This window comes from Argopecten irradians, chromosome 4 (assembly GCF_041381155.1).
Source record: "Argopecten irradians isolate NY chromosome 4, Ai_NY, whole genome shotgun sequence".
NCBI classification, from domain to species: Eukaryota; Metazoa; Mollusca; class Bivalvia; order Pectinida; family Pectinidae; genus Argopecten; species Argopecten irradians.
In genome coordinates, this window is record NC_091137.1 from 13,537,440 (window position 1) to 13,559,218 (window position 21,779).

General features: G+C 37.8%; 1 protein-coding gene across 2 annotated transcripts; it reads right to left on the reverse strand.

Annotated features, from left to right (window-relative positions):
• Positions 1 to 1,958: 1,958 nt before the first annotated feature.
• On the reverse strand, positions 1,959 to 13,636 carry LOC138320664 (uncharacterized). Of its 2 annotated transcripts, XM_069263809.1 has the most exons (7): positions 13,280 to 13,636; positions 12,732 to 12,797; positions 11,280 to 11,408; positions 6,410 to 6,550; positions 5,867 to 6,014; positions 5,253 to 5,422; positions 1,961 to 4,657 (listed from the first exon to the last, which is right to left on the reverse strand). In XM_069263809.1, exons 1-7 carry the CDS (start codon positions 13,593 to 13,595, stop codon positions 4,035 to 4,037), a joined length of 1,593 nt encoding a protein of 530 aa, XP_069119910.1. In that variant the 5' UTR covers positions 13,596 to 13,636; the 3' UTR covers positions 1,961 to 4,034. The 2 variants fall into 2 exon arrangements, with proteins under 2 accessions (XP_069119911.1, XP_069119910.1); XM_069263810.1 differs by lacking the exon at positions 6,410 to 6,550 and having other exon boundaries at positions 1,959 to 4,657.
• Between the last annotated feature and the right edge of the window lie 8,143 nt (positions 13,637 to 21,779).

The following is a 21,779-nucleotide window of genomic DNA, read 5'->3' on the forward strand; positions in this document are numbered from 1 at the left end:
TCACATATATATCAAAGTTAATACGAATAATGAAGCCATAACTTCGCGTTATACTTTCTTCAGTAATCTATTGAAAACCACAAATTTTGATGAATTTGTCAATCTGTGAAATTCATTCGAAAACACAGAGAAACATGTATAATGCTTTATAAACATTACTAACATCATACAATGTAAAAGTTATGTAAATAATCTTGTGTTCAATGTCTTTTTGTGTGTTGAGGTGAAAACATACCAAAGAAGTAACTTTATAATTACTTATAACACTGTATTTACTTCTGTTAGCAGACCATTGTTTGGTTTCTTACTTTAAATGTGTGTAATACCTTACTGCAGACGTCAATATCATTACGTCTGGCAGTACTGCCAACATTCATTTTGAGCCCTTACTTAACTTTGTAGAAATATAATTCTCAAAATGTTGATAATGTTTGGTAGGGAATGATATATCAAAAGTTTTTTTGGATTCGTCACTACTGAAATTAAAATTACGGTACATATATAAGTTTTGCTATGAATAATTAAGTTTATTTTATATCGTAAACTGTCAGTATTACTCCACAACGACAGTGTACAGTAAAGCTTCAGTTTCCGCCTTTAAATATATTTACCAATAGCACGGACAAATCCTAAAACATAATAAAAAGGATATTTTTTCCTATAAAAAAACAGAAAAAAATAAACCATTTATCCTATGCTGAGCGCTGCCATATAAAATGATGTCATCTATCCTTGTACGTAACGTCATGTTTATCAGAGAAAATCACATATTGTATGAACACAATGACGCAACAATTAATACAGAAGCAGATAATTCTAAAATTTGCAAAGACAGGATATTTCAAATACTTTACCAGCTATCAGTCGGTTGGTATGCTCAAACCTGATTTCTAACGTCCCACGTGTTTACAAATGGATTGTGCTCAGTCTATATGCTGTTGGCCTGTCCACACACAGCTGTGGTGTGATAATACGATGATTGTGTAATGAAAGTATTACAACCAGAGGAATAAATTATACTTTACAATGTCAATGGCTATATTTCAAACTGATTTTAAACGCAATCAACAAAGTTTACCGGGTCATAAGTATGAAAACAATGTCATTTTTCGATAGGATTCAGTGCGTTTCATTTTTTTAAAATTATGATTTTATTGTGGTTTGTCATTCCATTAAAAGAAATTTTACCTTGGAAAAGAAAACATTCTGAGTTTCCTTTTGATATTTTTCCGTGTTCTAGTTTTTAAATTGCCTAGGAGTATACACACTAAAAACTTTTTTATGGCATCACATATTTATCCTTGCCCAATCACGTCAACAAAATGTCATCACCTCCATCTTGAATGACACATTTCCAAAAAAATAAAAAAAGACCCACAAAGCGTGGCATATCCCCCGCGCCCCGCAGTTGGTAAAACCAAATGCATCAAGGTCAAAGTAATAATTATTCAACGATAACTTTTAATGTATGCGAGTATAACAAAACTGTAAAAAATAACAGCAGGTAAAAAAAGAAACTGTAATTTGGTGTTTTGACTGAGTTTCCGCGGTTACAGAAATAAATCCAAAAATTGAAGGTCCGCAAAAGCAAAATGCACAATTAGGGCACTTGTTTGATGTATACAGAATTTTTCAAGGAACAGTGTTGACAGGTTTTGGAGTTATAGTCCGGAAACAAAAGGAAACAGTAATTTGGTATTTTTTTTTTTATCCATTTAATTTTGAAAACAATTTTAATTGTTTGAACACATCCGTACAAAACAATACGAACTAAGACATTACATAATACATTTTGCAGTTTCTTGGAGCTGCGTTAAACGGTTTTGGGGTTATAGTCCGGAAACAAAAAGAAACAGTTATTTGGTATTTTTAACTAAGTTTCCATGGTAACGGAAAATATTCCCAAAATGGCTATCGGATGGAAAATCTTTATCAAAATGGAAAATCTTTATCAAAATAAAAAAAAATACGAAAAAACACTGGATCCAATTAAGAAATTACATTGTTTAGCACCTATAGTACTGTATTTATCAAGCTGTGCAAATAAAGTATGATTTTTGGAAGACCATAAATGTTTATGTAAAATATAAATCAAGTAACATCACGAAAATATTTTGTCTGGATCAGCATCTGCTATCTATAATTTTCCATTCATTGAAAAAAATACTAGTGAAATTTCCAGAATCTATGATTAAATAAGAACCTTGTTTTTTTTTATATTTTCATTTCAAATATTATTCTTAACGTATCTTGAAATATTTTTAAGTCCATAATATGGCTTTGACAGCGCTATGTATTGATGAGGAGCCAATTATTAGTAAATGAAAATATTGTATTCTACCACTATTGCTTTCTATAGACTATGATTCAAAGGACAGTTGAATACTCCACCGAAAGGTATCAATATGAATTATACCTGTAGTATTTACAGTACTGTTTTATCTCAGTGTGCTCAAATAATACATTCCATATGCATGTTTATACATGTATATTTTTTTATTTTGATTATTTTTATAATTTGTTTTCCAATATTGCGATTATTTTTGGCAACAGAGGAGTAATAGCATATTGAATATTCCGTCAGCACTGTTGTGTAAATTGTATTTATTTAGTTAAGGTTGTTAGGTGAGTTCTCGTCCACCTTATCTATGGTGTATTGATATCGGATGTAAGAGAATAGAAATGTACATTAGATTGTATATGATCACGTCAATCAAAGAAACACTACAGATTTTAACTGACGAATGACAACTCTCCGATTTGTAAAATACACTCGAAAATCCGTCACGAGAAAATATGTGAATGAAACGTTGTACGCGAAATGTATACAGTTATACACACGGGGATGAGAAAAGTATGCGTTCCTCCCCTCCTAACACCTGGGATAACGACAGGTATCACACCTGTACAACATACTCATCAACTCAGGTGAGAAATGCATTATCGTCATGATTAATTCTCTGATAACTTCATAGGGAAGCAGCATCACAAATATTTAACACTTCAAGTGCAAAATACGTGTAAATCTGTGTCATAATGAAGCGAAAAGTGTCCGCCATAGCGTTTGATATGTGCTGATGGCCGGGACAGAGGGAAGACAACACCACCTTACGGCGGAGATTGGAGTAGCTTGTTTGGCTCAAACTAATCCTTTGATGTAGTTATCTATCTATAAACCAATCATTTGGAATGTCCGCTTAATCTCTGATATTGTTAGGTAGTTGGTCAAACAAGGGCTTTATTGATCACTATTAGTGTCGTCCACAGAAAGAATTGTCACGTTTTGGAAGAAATAGCACTATAAATCGTCACAAAGTTTGCACGCGGTGCCAACAGATGTCATGTGAGGTCACATAAACAAATCGGAAATGGCCAGCGCGCAGGTGTGAAGGATGTGTGTTAGAGTGTTGACGAACGTCGATAGCACACCACCAATTGGCATTTATCTCAAGGGGTTATTAAGCGCCATCCAAAAATGCACCGAACACGTTTTAATGTAGTGGTGCATGTGTTCATTACTACTCTAAACAGTGAACTTATAACCTTAAACCGCGGATTCTGTTCAACAAGAAAACTTTCCCTGGTCAACTTTTTAATATCTTATTAAATTCACACTTATAAGAAATTCTTGATTTACGTTCTTTGTTTGCAAACGAGAACAACAATGAACTTTCTTACCCATGGAAATATACCAACATATCTACCATATTGTAAATGAATGAAAGAGAAACCATAATATATTTTAATCAATCAAAACTATTTGTAGTCAGTTGGAATCATTGAATGACGACAATTAAGTGTAATGATACTCCAGACCAACTGTATTGATTACGAAACAATATTTCATGAAAGTTCATTGCCGTATTTACAGCGAATATGTTTTCCATGCATTTGATGTTGCTACTTTTACAATCAACTGTTCACTTGAATAGCAATTATCCTTCGTAGTATTTGTAAAATCTGAAATATCAGAAGGTTGATGACTTGGTAATACAAGGTACAGATAAAAAATTGATGTCTGAACAGTTCCAACACTAAGAAAATGTACTTGATGACTCTGAATAACGTGGCGGCAGACGCGGGAGAGGTGGGTGGGTTTCTGACAGGTGTGTTAGTATGTTTCGGACTGATGGTCTTCTGGGGAATACTGGCTGACTGGAATGTTGGTTCGGAGAATGATTGAAGGTTCGATTCGGACTGGAGGGTAGATCAGGAGCGGTTTTGGAGTAACGATAAGGCTGGGTAGATTCTGAGACATGGTGAGGGGAAAGGTTTCTACCAGACGCCGAGTGACTCTGATGGTAAATATTGGTGTCATCGATGCGTTCAATTGAATGCTCCACATCTTTCCCCTCTTGTTGCAACTTGTTTGGCGAAGTCCCTGTAAATGATTCTCGAGATGTTGATGATCCTCGAGGACGTGTTCGCTGGGGTACAGCTGGTCCATAGGAACCAACAGAGTCTTCGTCATTAGAGAAGTCTGCATCAGGTAACCATGACGGTCGTCTGCTGAAACTCTTCATGTGGGCTGGTAGAGATCTGAATGATCTAAAGGACTGGTGCATCCTGGGAAGTGTACCCTCCGACTGAACTAGCCTCCGTTGGTACTCGGGGAAGTCTGAGTCTGTATGCTGTAGATAATGGGGACTGTTTTTAACTGCGAAAACAAGAGAAGTCGAATTTAGTAAACATTTGTAATAATACCTCCAAAATCTGTCTTTTCGATTAACCGTTTTCTTAAACCAAAATGAGGTATTAATTTATTGAGAAGACATCATTGCTATTAAATATAATAAGACACAAGTTCCTTATTTAGCCATTCCTATATCGATGATATCTACATTCATTGCAAACTAGAACAGTAAGTCAATGGCTAAATAGTAGCCCTATATCCGTCATTTGAGACTATGGTAAGATGTATTATATTTGAAAATAGAACCATTGGATTTGCCATCCTTCAAAATCAGACATGCTCAAATCAATACACCAAATCGTTTATGTCCGTTTGACGTTTAATTTGGTAACTATGGCAATCAAGTGACAACGAATTGTATTTGCTATCCTTCGAAACCCCCATACCACAGTATTCAGTATTTGAACAATCAGAAGCTGTCGTTATGTTGCCATTGAAACTGTTATTGAAGTATGTCAAATTATAGACATTCGTATGATACAGCCATTGGCTAAATTTGAGAAAATCGATTCAAATGCTGATGAGTCGTTATTGACATAGCTATACGGACAGTATTTACATTCATTGATGAGTTGGTCATATTGAGTCTTCTGTTCTGTTATGTCACAGCAGCCACAACACCAAAACTCTCTACAGTACGAGTTGCTGATCTCACAAACGCCAGGCGGAAGTTTGGTAATCGTTCCGCCATTTTCAATAATATCAATACATTCTTGAGTGTGTTCCAATCTGGAAAAGGGTAAAAAGACATCTATTAACATTTTGAAAATGTTCTATAATTATATTTTTGGAACGAATGCCTCGTTCCAAGTCTGTTATCAGCAAACGTTTACTTTTTGCTCTCTCTCTTTCTTTTACTACAAAAGCGGATATGATAGAATGAATCTTGTAAATGCTGTGGTAGTTTTCATTAGATAGATCCAGTACGGTTTTGCATTTCGTATTTAGATATTCCAATGATGTCACCTCAAACCAGGCTAACGATTTGGAAGTTTTTAGATTCTCTATACGACAAAGAAAATAGAATCAATTTTTTTTAAAGTGCAATGCTCTGTGAAATGCTCTGCAATGACGTGACTTCGATTTTATGGAGTAAAACAAAGTAAGAGTTAAGGCTAACTCAACGATACACGTAGCTTTATTTCTTCGTATTTTCCTATGAGTATTCCATACCTCTTGTTCCACACTCGACAGCAATGGATACACAGACCTATTGCTACCAGACCCAGTAACGAACCGACTACAGCAACAATGATATAGATTGTTTGGAGAGAATCTTCCGAAATAACAATCCCGTCTGTCTTAACAGAAAGCTGTGCCTCTGGAACAAAATAATCATAACATGATAGTTAGCATTTGGAAAGCTCAAAGGTAAAGTTGAAAAGTAGCAAATCTAAGGAGAAAGACTAAGATTTGTTTGAAGTCATAAGAATGAATTACTTATCAATATGTAAATATGCAGTATAAGTTACAGTTTCGTAAAGAGAGAAATCATTGACTTAAACATTTACATCAGCCAAGAGTTCCGTCCAACATCATAAGGAACTTAGACCGAGCAATATATTCATGCTTCCTGATCGAAACTGGGTTAAAACACAAAGCAAGAAACTATGTACGAAAACGGGTTGTTTTGTATCACGCTCTAAGTTCTAAACGGAAGTAGAGCTGTTGGTAGCAATAGTCTACATTGTATATCTCAGTTCCTTGAGAACTAACCTGGTACTAGTTTATGCGTTTTCTGGCTAACCTCACAAAACTTTCCCCCGAAGCCGTCTTTGCACAGACAGAGGAAACCCTTGGCTGTAGCTACACATTCCCCACGTTCTTTACACGGCAGAGACTCGCACTCCTCTATTTCTGTTAGACAGACATTACTCTGAATACAGGATAAAATAAAGCATATCCCACGCAATGACAGTAGATTAAATGGAGTATAAACAAGTCATAGGCTTGCAATACAGTCTCGTATGTATGAACATTTGGAAAAATAATTTTGTTAAAAACACAGTCATATTACAAATGTTTCAAACAGGTGAAAAAACACCACATTGAAATAAAACAACGTCTGATTGGTTTCCTTTAATCGCGAAGTCTGGTATAGTTCAAGGTCAAATGGATTCTGTAACCATATGAATGTCTTTGTAGTACCGTATGATTTATTTTTGAAAAACCCATTTTCTATTCCTGATCTCAGTGTCATGACATTGTCTACTGGTGTACGGTATGCGATAGTATCGGACCCGCCAACAACACAATCTAATCAGATATCTCCGGACAAAACCTCAACTAACACCATCTAATCAGATATCTCCGGAGAAAACCTCAACTAACACAATATAATCAGATATCCGGACAAAACCTCCACCAACACAATCTAATCAGATATCTCCGGAGAAAACCTCAACTAACACAATTTAATCAGATATCTCCGGACAAAACCTCCACCAACACAATTTAATCAGATATCTCCGGACAAAACCTCCACCGACACAATCTAATCAGATATCTCCGGACAAAACCTCCACTAACACAATCTAATCAGATATCTCCGGACAAAACCTCCACCAAGACAATCTTATCAGATATCTCCGGACAAAACCTCCACCAACACAATCTAATCAGATATCTCCGGACAAAACCTCAACTAACACAATCTAATCAGATATCTCCGGACAAAACCTCAACCTAACACAATTCTAATCAGATATCTCCGGACAAAACCTCAACCAACACAATCTAATCAGATATCTCCGGACAAAACCTCCACCAACACAATCTAATCAGATATCTCCGGACAAAACCTCCACCAACACAACAATTTCCGACAAAATCAATTAATCAGATATCTCCGGACAAAACCTCCAACCAACACAATCTAATCAGATATCTCCGGACAAAACCTCCACCAACACAATTAATCAGATATCTCCGGACAAAACCTCCACCACACAATCTAATCAGATATCTCCGGACAAAACCTCAACTAACACAATTAATCAGATATCTCCGGACAAAACCTCCACCTAACACAATCTAATCAGATATATCCGGACAAAACCTCCACCAACACAATCTAATCAGATATCTCCGGACAAAACCTCCACCGACACAATTTAATCAGATATCTCCGGACAAAACCTCCACCAACACAATTAATCAGATATCTCCGGACAAAACCTCCACCAACACAATTTAATCAGATATCTCCGGACAAAACCTCCACCACAACAATTTAATCAGATATCTCCGGACAAAACCTCCACCAACACAATCTAATCAGATATCTCCGGACAAAACCTCAACTAACACAATCTAATCAGATATCTCCGGACAAAACCTCCACCAACACAATCTAATCAGATATCTCCGGACAAAACCTCCACCAACACAATCTAATCAGATATCTCCGGACAAAACCTCCACCAACACAATCTAATCAGATATCTCCGGACAAAACCTCCACCAACACAATCTAATCAGATATCTCCGGACAAAACCTCCACCAACACAATCTAATCAGATATCTCCGGACAAAACCTCAACACACAACAACAATCCTAATCAGATATCTCCGGACAAAACCTCCACCAACACAATTTAATCAGATATCTCCGGACAAAACCTCAACTAACACAATCTAATCAGATATCCGGACAAAACCTCCACCTACACAATTTAATCAGATATCTCCGGACAAAACCTCCACCAACACAATCTAATCAGATATCTCCGGACAAAAACCTCCACCGACACAATTATAATCAGATATCGCCGAGACAAAACCTCCACCAAACACAATTTAATCAGATATCTCCGGACAAAACCTCCACCAACACAATTTAATCAGATATCTCCGGACAAAACCTCCACCGACACAATTTAATCAGATATCTCCTGACAAAACCTCCACCGACACAATTTAATCAGATATCTCCGGACAAAACCTCCACCAACACAATTTAATCAGATATCTCCGGACAAAACCTCCACCAACACAATCTAATCAGATATCTCCGGACAAAACCTCCACCGACACAATTTAATCAGATATCTCCGGACAAAACCTCCACCAACACAATTTAATCAGATATCTCCGGACAAAACCTCCACCGACACAATTTAATCAGATATCTCCGGACAAAACCTCCACCAACACAATTTAATCAGATATCTCCGGACAAAACCTCCACCAACACAATCTAATCAGATATCTCCGGACAAAACCTCCACCGACACAATTTAATCAGATATCTCCGGACAAAACCTCCACCAACACAATTTAATCAGATATCTCCGGACAAAACCTCCACCAACACAATCTAATCAGATATCTCCGGACAAAACCTCCACCAACACAATCTAATCAGATATCTCCGGACAAAACCTCCACCACACAATTTAATCAGATATCTCCGGACAAAACCTCCACTAACACAATTTAATCAGATATCTCCGGACAAAACCTCCACCAACACAATCTAATCAGATATCTCCGGACAAAACCTCCACCAACACAATCTAATCAGATATCTCCGGACAAAACCTCCACCAACACAATTTAATCAGATATCTCCTGACAAAACCTCCACCGACACAATTTAATCAGATATCTCCGGACAAAACCTCCACCAACACAATTTAATCAGATATCTCCGGACAAAACCTCCACCAACACAATTTAATCAGATATCTCCTGACAAAACCTCCACCGACACAATTTAATCAGATATCTCCGGACAAAACCTCCACCAACACAATCTAATCAGATATCTCCGGACAAAACCTCCACCGACACAATTTAATCAGATATCTCCGGACAAAACCTCCACCAGAACAATCTAATCAGATATCTCCGGACAAAACCTCCACCAACACAATTTAATCAGATATCTCCGGACAAAACCTCCACCAAAACACAATCTAATCAGATATCTCCGGACAAAACCTCCACCAACACAATCTAATCAGATATCTCCGGACAAAACCTCCACCAACACAATCTAATCAGATATCTCCGGACAAAACCTCCACCAACACAATCTAATCAGATATCTCCGGACAAAACCTCCACCAACACAATCTAATCAGATATCTCCGGACAAAACCTCCACCAACACAATCTAATCAGATATCTCCGGACAAAACCTCCACCAACACAATTTAATCAGATATCTCCGGACAAAACCTCCACCAACACAATCTAATCAGATATCTCCGGACAAAACCTCCACCAACACAATTTAATCAGATATCTCCGGACAAAAACAAAACCTCCACACACAATCTAATCAGATATCTCCGGACAAAACCTCCACCAACACAATCTAATCAGATATCTCCGGACAAAACCTCCACCACACAATTTAATCAGATATCTCCGGACAAAAACCTCCCAACACAATCTAATCAGATATCTCCGGACAAAACCTCCACCAACACAATCTAATCAGATATCTCCGGACAAAACCTCCACCAACACAATTTAATCAGATATCTCCGGACAAAACCTCCACCAACACAATTAATCAGTATCCCGGACAAACCTCCACCACACAATTAATCAGATATCGGACAAACCTCACCAACACAATTTAATCAGATATCTCCGGACAAAACCTCCACCAACACAATTTAATCAGATATCTCCTGACAAAACCTCCACCGACACAATTTAATCAGATATCTCCGGACAAAACCTCCACCAGCACAATCTAATCAGATATCTCCGGACAAAACCTCCACAAAACAATCATCCGACAGAATCTAATCAGATACCTCCGACAAAATATCACAACACAATTTAATCAGATATCTCCTGACAAAACCTCCATCGACACAATTTAATCAGATATCTCCGGACAAAACCTCCACCAGACACAATCTAATCAGATATCTCCGGACAAAACCTCCACCGACACAATTTAATCAGATATCTCCGGACAAAACCTCCACCAAAACAATCTAATCAGATACCTCTGGACAGATATCTCCGGACAGATATATCTCCGGACAAAACCTCCACCTACACAATTTAATCAGATATCTCCTGACAAAACCTCCACCGACACAATTTAATCAGATATCTCCTGACAAAACCTCCACCGACACAATTTAATCAGATATCTCCGGACAAAACCTCCATCAACACAATTTAATCAGATATCTCCGGAAAAAACCTCTACCGACACAATCTTATCAGATATCTCCTGACAAAACCTCCACCGACACAATTTAATCAGATCTCTCCGGACAAAACTTCCACCGGCACAATGTTATCAGATATCTCCGGACAAAACCTCCACCAAAACAATCTTACCAGATACATGCGGACAGATATCTCCGAACAGATATCTCAGGACAAAACCTCCACCGACACAATTTAATCAGATATCTCTAAACAGATTCAGAACTATTAAAAGTGGGTTATTCCTATCGTATTTGAAGGGTTACATATACCAGTGTGTTCTTCCTTTGTCCTATAGAATTAACTTAATCGATAATTAATATGAAACATTCCCTGGTCAAGATCTAGCAGTTATGAAAGGACGCGGCGTTAATCCCAAAATTTGAATTTTTTAATTGTTACCTCGCTCGCATCGCTTCCCTTGATAACCGAGCTTACACTCACACAGGAAGCTCGGTCTTCCATTTCTGTTCCAAATACAAGTTCCTCCATGGGCGCACGGACCAGCAACACAAGGGTTTCCAACCGCATCTATATAAATACATATCTACTGTACTCTAGTATATATGTTAGCTATTGATGAATCTGTTTATATTGAGTTTTAGCTGTTATCAAAGGTTGTCAATAGAAAATCATAAAATTATAAGGAGCGATAATGTTCTATACATGTACAAAAAGTAACAGCAGTTATCAATATTCTGATTGATTAATTGATTGATTGATTGCAAGAATAATTGTCGGGGTTAACGTCCTTGTTCTATGCAATATGTAGAATGTGCAATGTGGGAAGAGCGATAACTCTTACACAAGAGACCTAATCAATTAATGCTCCACCGCCGACAGAGCATAATCGATATTCATCAATTTAACAATAGTTGGTGTTTAATAGTGTATTTATATGTGTAATTAACACAAAAAATGATATGAAATAATCTATTTTGCTTTTGGTGCATGCGCAATCAATACTTCATTCCATATACATGTAGGGCATAGTGCCACGGAATTTTTTCGGGATGCCATTAATTATTTTCAATATTTTTGTCTTGAAGTAAAATTAGAAGCTCAAACTTTTCAATGGTGGTAATGGTGGAAAGTAAGTAACTTTTGTAACTGAAGAAAAATACTAAATCGTCTGCTCCTGTTTTTGATAGCGAAAAAATACCGTTTGTCAGCGGTGGAGCATCTTTAAATTGAAACGAAATTAATAATTTTTGTCGACTCCCAAATGCTAACACTACAATATCACGAGTTCCTGATCAAAACTAAATAAATAATAAATGTTTCTGTAATTTTGAAAACGCGGGTCGTCCTGTGCTTCTTGCCGTGTAGTTGAGCGAAATGAATCTTCATTGCATTTCGGAATCTTACATTTGATATTCAATTTGTGTTGTAACTTCATCTCAGACCTAGACTAAAAGTAAGTATGAAGGTTATATTTTTTCCGCTTCAAAGGTTCATATCTCAGGCCATAAATATCTAGACATTCTTATGTCAGAAGTGTTATTGACAAACTAACGTTAACTTGTTTCATGCGAATACATACAACATAAAAATATACTTATCGATAAAATTTATATTATTGATCTCTTCAAATTTCACAAATTCACAGCATCGTTTACTTCCTGAAAACACTAAAACTGCTCTACGTATAGGTATAATATAGGGAGTTAAAAAGCGGATGCTAATTTTGCGTGAGGATGCGTAACGTTATATGCAAGTTACTATTGCGCGCAACTGCAATTCTATTAAGAGTAAATCATGTCATCCTATAGAGGCATTGCCTTGTTAGCAAATCTATAAAAGACGAGGTCACCATACTTTAATATATCTATACTTGTCAAACTGCTGCTTTACCTCCGTGAAACTCCTGTTTTCCCTCTGCATCCGATGTCAAGGATTCGGACAATAGATTTTCTTTATCTAAAACCGAAAACAAAAAGAGTTTAACAATCAACGAATTTGGTATTTCAAAGAGATGATTAATTTGAATAGACCTTCTAGATATTTTCATGTTATGGAAATATAACACAAAAATGTGGGTAACTGTCATCACACACACTTTATTTTAGAGTACACTCAGATATTAGAGTTATGTATATTTCAATATCATAACAAACTATGGCAACCAGACTATTCAGTAGAGTACTGGGATCCAACCAGTACGTAGTCGTGACTGAACCGTAGTCGTGATTATGTGCATATTCTACTGTGCATCCAGATTTCCAAATGCCTGGAGCTGCTAGCGAATATGCGGAAAAATGTGTTTCATGAAATTAAAACAAGTATTTTTTCCCAAATCACGACTACTGTTCCTTCATGACTACTGTACTGGTAAGTTTCATTGCTAAAATGCCAAAAATTGAAAAAAAAAAGAAAAAAGTAAAGCATACTTTATACCTCACCATTATTTAATTTACTCTTTTTACTGTTTCGGTGCTTTTTCCGATGTCGATGTTTCCGTGTTATCTTCTTTTTAAGCTTTTCGGATACACGATCAACGTCTTCGTCATCCGTCAGATCTTCAGTTGGAGATCGTTTAATTCTTGCCAGATAATTAGTCAATTTTAAATTGTAATCGTAATCATAGTTGTCGTTATACTTATCGACTTGTATCAGATTCCGCCTCCTTGTATGCTCAACGTTATTTACATGTCGGAAATGTGCAACAAACAGTAAACATATGATCGGAAAATATTTCAGCGTAGCACCTATAGACATGATCGGCCATTTTGTTTACGTCGTCAACGTGACGTGACGTCATTTTTAATGTGACGTCGTATTTACTTCCGGGTTACCGTAGAAAAGGTCGCGGCCGTCTGATAACGTACCGTGCTTTCCTTTTCGGATCGTGCTAGTTGTACGTCACATCGAAAAGTCTCAGTTGATCTTTAAATAAATACCCCAAATCCTTATTCTTTTCATGTTTATTATTAGAGTGCTACTGTGAGTATCTTTGGGATTCTCCCGAAAATACAAATTACATTAGATCTATATTTTTTCTTCACCAAGAGTTGGCTTACATTGTATATTAATTAATTAAGTTAGTGATGTACATTCAGAAAAGTGTATGTCCATATGGATGTTGATCGGGACCAAACATTCAGGTCCCAATCTCTTAATATTTAAATTAAATATAAACATTTTGGTACAAGTCAAATGCATATTTCCAATACGACAAGTGGTTTTTAAAAATGAATTCTTTCCCCAGAACGTCAGTTGATTTGGTTCCTAGTTGTGCCTGATCTGAGGATCGATCGGTAAACATGTCGGTCTGGCCGACCTCTTGGACTCTTGTCAAGTTTGAGCTGCCTATCATGCATAGTTTCTGTTATGTGTGCTTTTAGGTTAACACTTGACAACGACATGACATGTGACGAATTTGTTCAGCTGCATGGGAAGTTCCTACCCATCACAACACTTATAATCCTATATAATGTAGAAACGTCACGTGTTAACAATGTCATTTGTTACGTTTAACAGTTTATGTATTTCAACACTGGCACCAAACCGCCTCTATAGGATATCATGCTACGTGGTATTTTTTTTATCAAAAATGAAATACCAAAAATTGCATTTCTGATATATCTGACCCCTATGGCTAGAATAAAGGTCAATGTCATTAATTTCACATTTTTTAGCGCTCCATCTCATTATACTAAAGGCACAATATCTCTAGGTCCCGATCTTAGTTGTTGTCAAGAAGTTGTTTAAAGAGTTTAGTCTGTTTCACTCCTGTGACATTAAAGAGAGGTCAAGATCAGCCATTTGAACAAACTTGGAAAAAAACCTTCATCCCAGCATGCTGCAGGCCCAATATGAGTAAATCAGAACTTTGAATCAATGAGAAGTAGTTTGAATAAAACGTTTATGCACAGCACATGACAATGGACATAACACGATCATTGTAAGAAATTCTGGTCAACCTTTGGGTTAGATGACCAAAAAATAGTAATCCAATTCACATTAAAGTGGTAGCTACACAGTATTACAAAGAAAGCGTCAGTGGAAACACCAATATCATTTAAAACATTAGTTTATTGAAGACAGAATGTTACTATATACAATCATCACCATCATCTAAATAAAATTGTCATCTCCAATATATCACCCTCTGTCAAATCATGTGATACTCAAATAAATTAACAACATAAAGAAATCTCATTTATTCTTGGAATCGGCACCAATATACACATGCACATTATGGATAAAACTATAATAACCGTAATATAATGTACTTACCCACACATTTATCTCTGACCACATTTTAAACAAATACTGTCATACTCTCCAACTCAATATACACGTTTGAACAGAAAAATGTAATAAGAACACATGTAATTTTAAAAACAACATTGTCCAAGTTTGCAATGCTTACATGTAGGTTAACATACCTATAAGCATTCTCTATACTCCAGGGGTTACTACTACTGTTGTAATGTCCACCCCTGGATTATCTCATTGTAAAAACAGGAGGCAGTTTTTACCAATCACAGGCCGGCCGCAATGATTTCCTTTTGAGGGACTACAAAGAGAGAGAAGCCCAACTTCAAAGCCACACAGTCAAACACGGTGTACCGTTTTATGATTCTGGATATATATACATATGGATATAACAATAGTAATTGTAACCCCTGGAGTATTGAGAATGAAATATGTAATGAAACAATTGAATACATGTCAACCTCCAATTTTATTGTTACCATATCATTCATCTGTCCCCACTCTGTCTAAGCAATGCATGTACTTCATTATCTGTCCCCACTCTCTCTAAACAATGCATGTACTTCATTATCTGTCCCCCACTCTCTCTAAACAATGCATGTACTTCATTATCTATCCCCCACTCTCTCTAAACAATGCATGTACTTCATTATCTGTCCCCCACTCTCTCTAAACAATGCATGTACTTCATTATCTGTCCCCCACTCCTCTCTAAACAATGCATGTACTTCATTATCTGTCCCCCACTCTCTCTAAACAATGCATGTACTTCATTATCTGTCCCCCACCCTCTAAACCCTTCATTACTGTCCCCCACTCTCTCTAAACAATGCATGTACTTCATTATCTGTCCCCCACTCTCTCTAAACAATGCATGTACTTCATTATCTGTCCCCCACTCTCTCTAAACAATGCATGTACTTCATTATCTGTCCCCCACTCTCTCTAAACAATGCATGTACTTCATTATCTGTCCCCCACTCTCTCTAAACAATGCATGTACTTCATTATCTGTCCCCCACTCTCTCTAAACAATGCATGTACTTCATTATCTGTCCCCCACACTTCATCTGTCTCTCTAAACAATGCATGTACTTCATTATCTGTCCCCCACTCTCTCTAAACAATGCATGTACTTCATTATCTGTCCCCCACTCTCTCTAAACAATGCATGTACTTCATTATCTGTCCCCCACTCTCTCTAAACAATGCATGTACTTCATTATCTGTCCCCCACTCTCTCTAAACAATGCATGTACTTCATTATCTGTCCCCCACTCTCTCTAAACAATGCATGTACTTCATTATCTGTCCCCCACTCTCTCTAAACAATGCATGTACTTCATTATCTGTCCCCCACTCTCTCTAAACAATGCATGTACTTCATTATCTGTCCCCCACTCTCTCTAAACAATGCATGTACTTCATTATCTGTCCCCACTCTCTCTAAACAATGCATGTACTTCATTATCTGTCCCCACTCTCTCTAGACAATGCATGTACTTCATTATCTGTCCCCCACTCTCTCTAAACAATGCATGTACTTCATTATCTGTCCCCACTCTCTCTAAACAATGCATGTACTTCATTATCTGTCCCCCACTCTCTCTAAACAATGCATGTACTTCATTATCTGTCCCCACTCTCTCTAAACAATGCATGTACTTCATTATCTGTCCCCCACTCTCTCTAAACAATGCATGTACTTCATTATCTGTCCCCCACTCTCTCTAAACAATGCATGTACTTCATTATCTGTCCCCACTCTCTCTAAACAATGCATGTACTTCATTATCTGTCCCCACTCTCTCTAAACAATGCATGTACTTCATTATCTGTCCCCACTCTCTCTAAACAATGCATGTACTTCATTATCTGTCCCCCACTCTCTCTAAACAATGCATGTACTTCATTATCTGTCCCCCACTCTCTCTAAACAATGCATGTACTTCATTATCTGTCCCCACTCTCTCTAAACAATGCATGTACTTCATTATCTGTCCCCCACTCTCTCTAAACAATGCATGTACTTCATTATCTGTCCCCCACTCTCTCTAAACAATGCATGTACTTCATTATCTGTCCCCCACTCTCTCTAAACAATGCATGTACTTCATTATCTGTCCCCCACTCTCTCTAAACAATGCATGTACTTCATTATCTGTCCCCCACTCTCTCTAAACAATGCATGTACTTCATTATCTGTCCCCCACTCTCTCTAAACAATGCATGTACTTCATTATCTGTCCCCCACTCTCTCTAAACAATGCATGTACTTCATTATCTGTCCCCCACTCTCTCTAAACAATGCATGTACTTCATTATCTGTCCCCCACTCTCTCTAAACAATGCATGTACTTCATTATCTGTCCCCACTCTCTCTAAACAATGCATGTACTTCATTATCTGTCCCCCACTCTCTCTAAACAATGCATGTACTTCATTATCTGTCCCCACTCTCTCTAAACAATGCATGTACTTCATTATCTGTCCCCACTCTCTCTAAACAATGCATGTACTTCATTATCTGTCCCCCACTCTCTCTAAACAATGCATGTACTTCATTATCTGTCCCCACTCTCTCTAAACAATGCATGTACTTCATTATCTGTCCCCCACTCTCTCTAAACAATGCTTACTTCATTATCTGTCCCCACTCTCTCTAAACAATGCATGTACTTCATTATCTGTCCCCACTCTCTCTAAACAATGCATGTACTTCATTATCTGTCCCCACTCTCTCTAAACAATGCATGTACTTCATTATCTGTCCCCCACTCTCTCTAAACAATGCATGTACTTCATTATCTGTCCCCCACTCTCTCTAAACAATGCATGTACTTCATTATCTGTCCCCCCACTCTCTCTAAACAATGCATGTACTTCATTATCTGTCCCCCACTCTCTCTAAACAATGCATGTACTTCATTATCTGTCCCCCACTCTCTCTAAACAATGCATGTACTTCATTATCTGTCCCCACTCTCTCTAAACAATGCATGTACTTCATTATCTGTCCCCCACTCTCTCTAAACAATGCATGTACTTCATTATCTGTCCCCACTCTCTCTAAACAATGCATGTACTTCATTATCTGTCCCCCACTCTCTCTAAACAATGCATGTACTTCATTATCTGTCCCCCACTCTCTCTAAACAATGCATGTACTTCATTATCTGTCCCCCACTCTCTCTAAACAATGCATGTACTTCATTATGTACTCTCTCTCATTATCTGTCCCCACTCTCTCTAAACAATGCATGTACTTCATTATCTGTCCCCCACTCTCTCTAAACAATGCATGTACTTCATTATCTGTCCCCCACTCTCTCTAAACAATGCATGTACTTCATTATCTGTCCCCCACTCTCTCTAAACAATGCATGTACTTCATTATCTGTCCCCCACTCTCTCTAAACAATGCATGTACTTCATTATCTGTCCCCCACTCTCTCTAAACAATGCATGTACTTCATTATCTGTCCCCCACTCTCTCTAAACAATGCATGTACTTCATTATCTGTCCCCCACTCTCTCTAAACAATGCATGTACTTCATTATCTGTCCCCCACTCTCTCTAAACAATGCATGTACTTCATTATCTGTCCCCCACTCTCTCTAAACAATGCATGTACTTCATTATCTGTCCCCCACTCTCTCTAAACAATGCATGTACTTCATTATCTGTCCCCCACTCTCTCTAAACAAGCATGTACTTCATTATCTGTCCCCCACTCTCTCTAAACAATGCATGTACTTCATTATCTGTCCCCACTCTCTCTAAACAATGCATGTACTTCATTATCTGTCCCCCCACTCTCTCTAAACAATGCATGTACTTCATTATCTGTCCCCCACTCTCTCTAAACAATGCATGTACTTCATTATCTGTCCCCCACTCTCTCTAAACAATGCATGTACTTCATTATCTGTCCCCAACCTCCCTAAACAATGCATGTACTTCATTATCTGTCCCCAACCTCCCTAAACAATGCATGTACTTCATTATCTGTCCCCAACCTCCCTAAACAATGCATGTACTTCATTATCTGTCCCCCACTCTCTCTAAACAATGCATGTACTTCATTATCTGTCCCCAACCTCTCTAAACAATGCATGTACTTCATTATCTGTCCCCCACTCTCTCTAAACAATGCATGTACTTCATTATCTGTCCCCACTCTCTCTAAACAATGCATGTACTTCATTATCATTATCTGTCCCCACTCTCTCTAAACAATGCATGTACTTCATTATCTGTCCCCCACTCTCTCTAAACAATGCATGTACTTCATTATCTGTCCCCACTCTCTCTAAACAATGCATGTACTTCATTATCTGTCCCCCACTCTCTCTAAACAATGCATGTACTTCATTATCTGTCCCCACTCTCTCTAAACAATGCATGTACTTCATTATCTGTCCCCCACTCTCTCTAAACAATGCATGTACTTCATTATCTGTCCCCCACTCTCTCTAAACAATGCATGTACTTCATTATCTGTCCCCACTCTCTCTAAACAATGCATGTACTTCATTATCTGTCCCCCACTCTCTCTAAACAATGCATGTACTTCATTATCTGTCCCCCACTCTCTCTAAACAATGCATGTACTTCATTATCTGTCCCCCACTCTCTCTAAACAATGCATGTACTTCATTATCTGTCCCCCACTCTCTCTAAACAATGCATGTACTTCATTATCTGTCCCCACTCTCTCTAAACAATGCATGTACTTCATTATCTGTCCCCCACTCTCTCTAAACAATGCATGTACTTCATTATCTGTCCCCACTCTCTCTAAACAATGCATGTACTTCATTATCTGTCCCCCACTCTCTCTAAACAATGCATGTACTTCATTATCTGTCCCCCACTCTCTCTAAACAATGCATGTACTTCATTATCTGTCCCCCACTCTCTCTAAACAATGCATGTACTTCATTATCTGTCCCCAACCTCTCTAAACAATGCATGTACTTCATTATCTGTCCCCACTCTCTCTAAACAATGCATGTACTTCATTATCTGTCCCCACTCTCTCTAAACAATGCATGTACTTCATTATCTGTCCCCACTCTCTCTAAACAATGCATGTACTTCATTATCTGTCCCCCACTCTCTCTAAACAATGCATGTACTTCATTATCTGTCCCCCACTCACTCTAAACAATGCATGTACTTCATTATCTGTCCCCCACTCTCTCTAAACAATGCATGTACTTCATTATCTGTCCCCACTCTCTCTAAACAATGCATGTACTTCATTATCTGTCCCCCACTCTCTCTAAACAATGCATGTACTTCATTATCTGTCCCCCACTCTCTCTAAACAATGCATGTACTTCATTATCTGTCCCCCACTCTCTCTAAACAATGCATGTACTTCATTATCTGTCCCCACTCTCTCTAAACAATGTATGTACTTCATTATCTGTCCCCCACTCTCTCTAAACAATGCATGTACTTCATTATCTGTCCCCCACTCTCTCTAAACAATGCATGTACTTCATTATCTGTCCCCCACTCTCTCTAAACAATGCATGTACTTCATTATCTGTCCCCCACTCTCTCTAAACAATGCATGTACTTCATTATCTGTCCCCACTCTCTCTAAACAATGCATGTACTTCATTATCTGTCCCCCACTCTCTCTAAACAATGCATGTACTTCATTATCTGTCCCCCACTCTCTCTAAACAATGCATGTACTTCATTATCTGTCCCCCACTCTCTCTAAACAATGCATGTACTTCATTATCTGTCCCCACTCTCTCTAAACAATGCATGTACTTCATTATCTGTCCCCACTCTCTCTAAACAATGCATGTACTTCATTATCTGTCCCCCACTCTCTCTAAACAATGCATGTACTTCATTATCTGTCCCCCACTCTCTCTAAACAATGCATGTACTTCATTATCTGTCCCCCACTCTCTCTAAACAATGCATGTACTTCATTATCTGTCCCCACTCTCTCTAAACAATGCATGTACTTCATTATCTGTCCCCCACTCTCTCTAAACAATGCATGTACTTCATTATCTGTCCCCACTCTCTCTAAACAATGCATGTACTTCATTATCTGTTCCCACTCTCTCTAAACAATGCATGTACTTCATTATCTGTCCCCCACTCTCTCTAAACAATGCATGTACTTCATTATCTGTCCCCCCACTCTCTCTAAACAATGCATGTACTTCATTATCTGTCCCCCACTCTCTCTAAACAATGCATGTACTTCATTATCTGTCCCCACTCTCTCTAAACAATGCATGTACTTCATTATCTGTCCCCCACTCTCTCTAAACAATGCATGTACTTCATTATCTGTCCCCCACTCTCTCTAAACAATGCATGTACTTCATTATCTGTCCCCCACTCTCTCTAAACAATGCATGTACTTCATTATCTGTCCCCCACTCTCTCTAAACAATGCATGTACTTCATTATCTGTCCCCCACTCTCTCTAAACAATGCATGTACTTCATTATCTGTCCCCCACTCTCTCTAAACAATGCATGTACTTCATTATCTGTCCCCCACTCTCTCTAAACAATGCATGTACTTCATTATCTGTCCCCACTCTCTCTAAACAATGCATGTACTTCATTATCTGTCCCCACTCTCTCTAAACAATGCATGTACTTCATTATCTGTCCCCCACTCTCTCTAAACAA

Bases quoted from the DNA above. Each gene is read 5' to 3' on its own strand.
- LOC138320664 (XM_069263809.1), bottom strand. From the start codon at position 13,595: ATGTCTATAGGTGCTACGCTGAAATATTTTCCGATCATATGTTTACTG. The intron at 12,798-13,279 runs GTGAGGTATAAA...TTTCGGTTTTAG, and splicing joins AAAGAGTAAATTAAATAATG to ATAAAGAAAATCTATTGTCC. The intron at 4,658-5,252 runs GTAAATACTGTC...TTGTTTTCGCAG, and splicing joins TGACCAACTCATCAATGAAT to TTAAAAACAGTCCCCATTAT.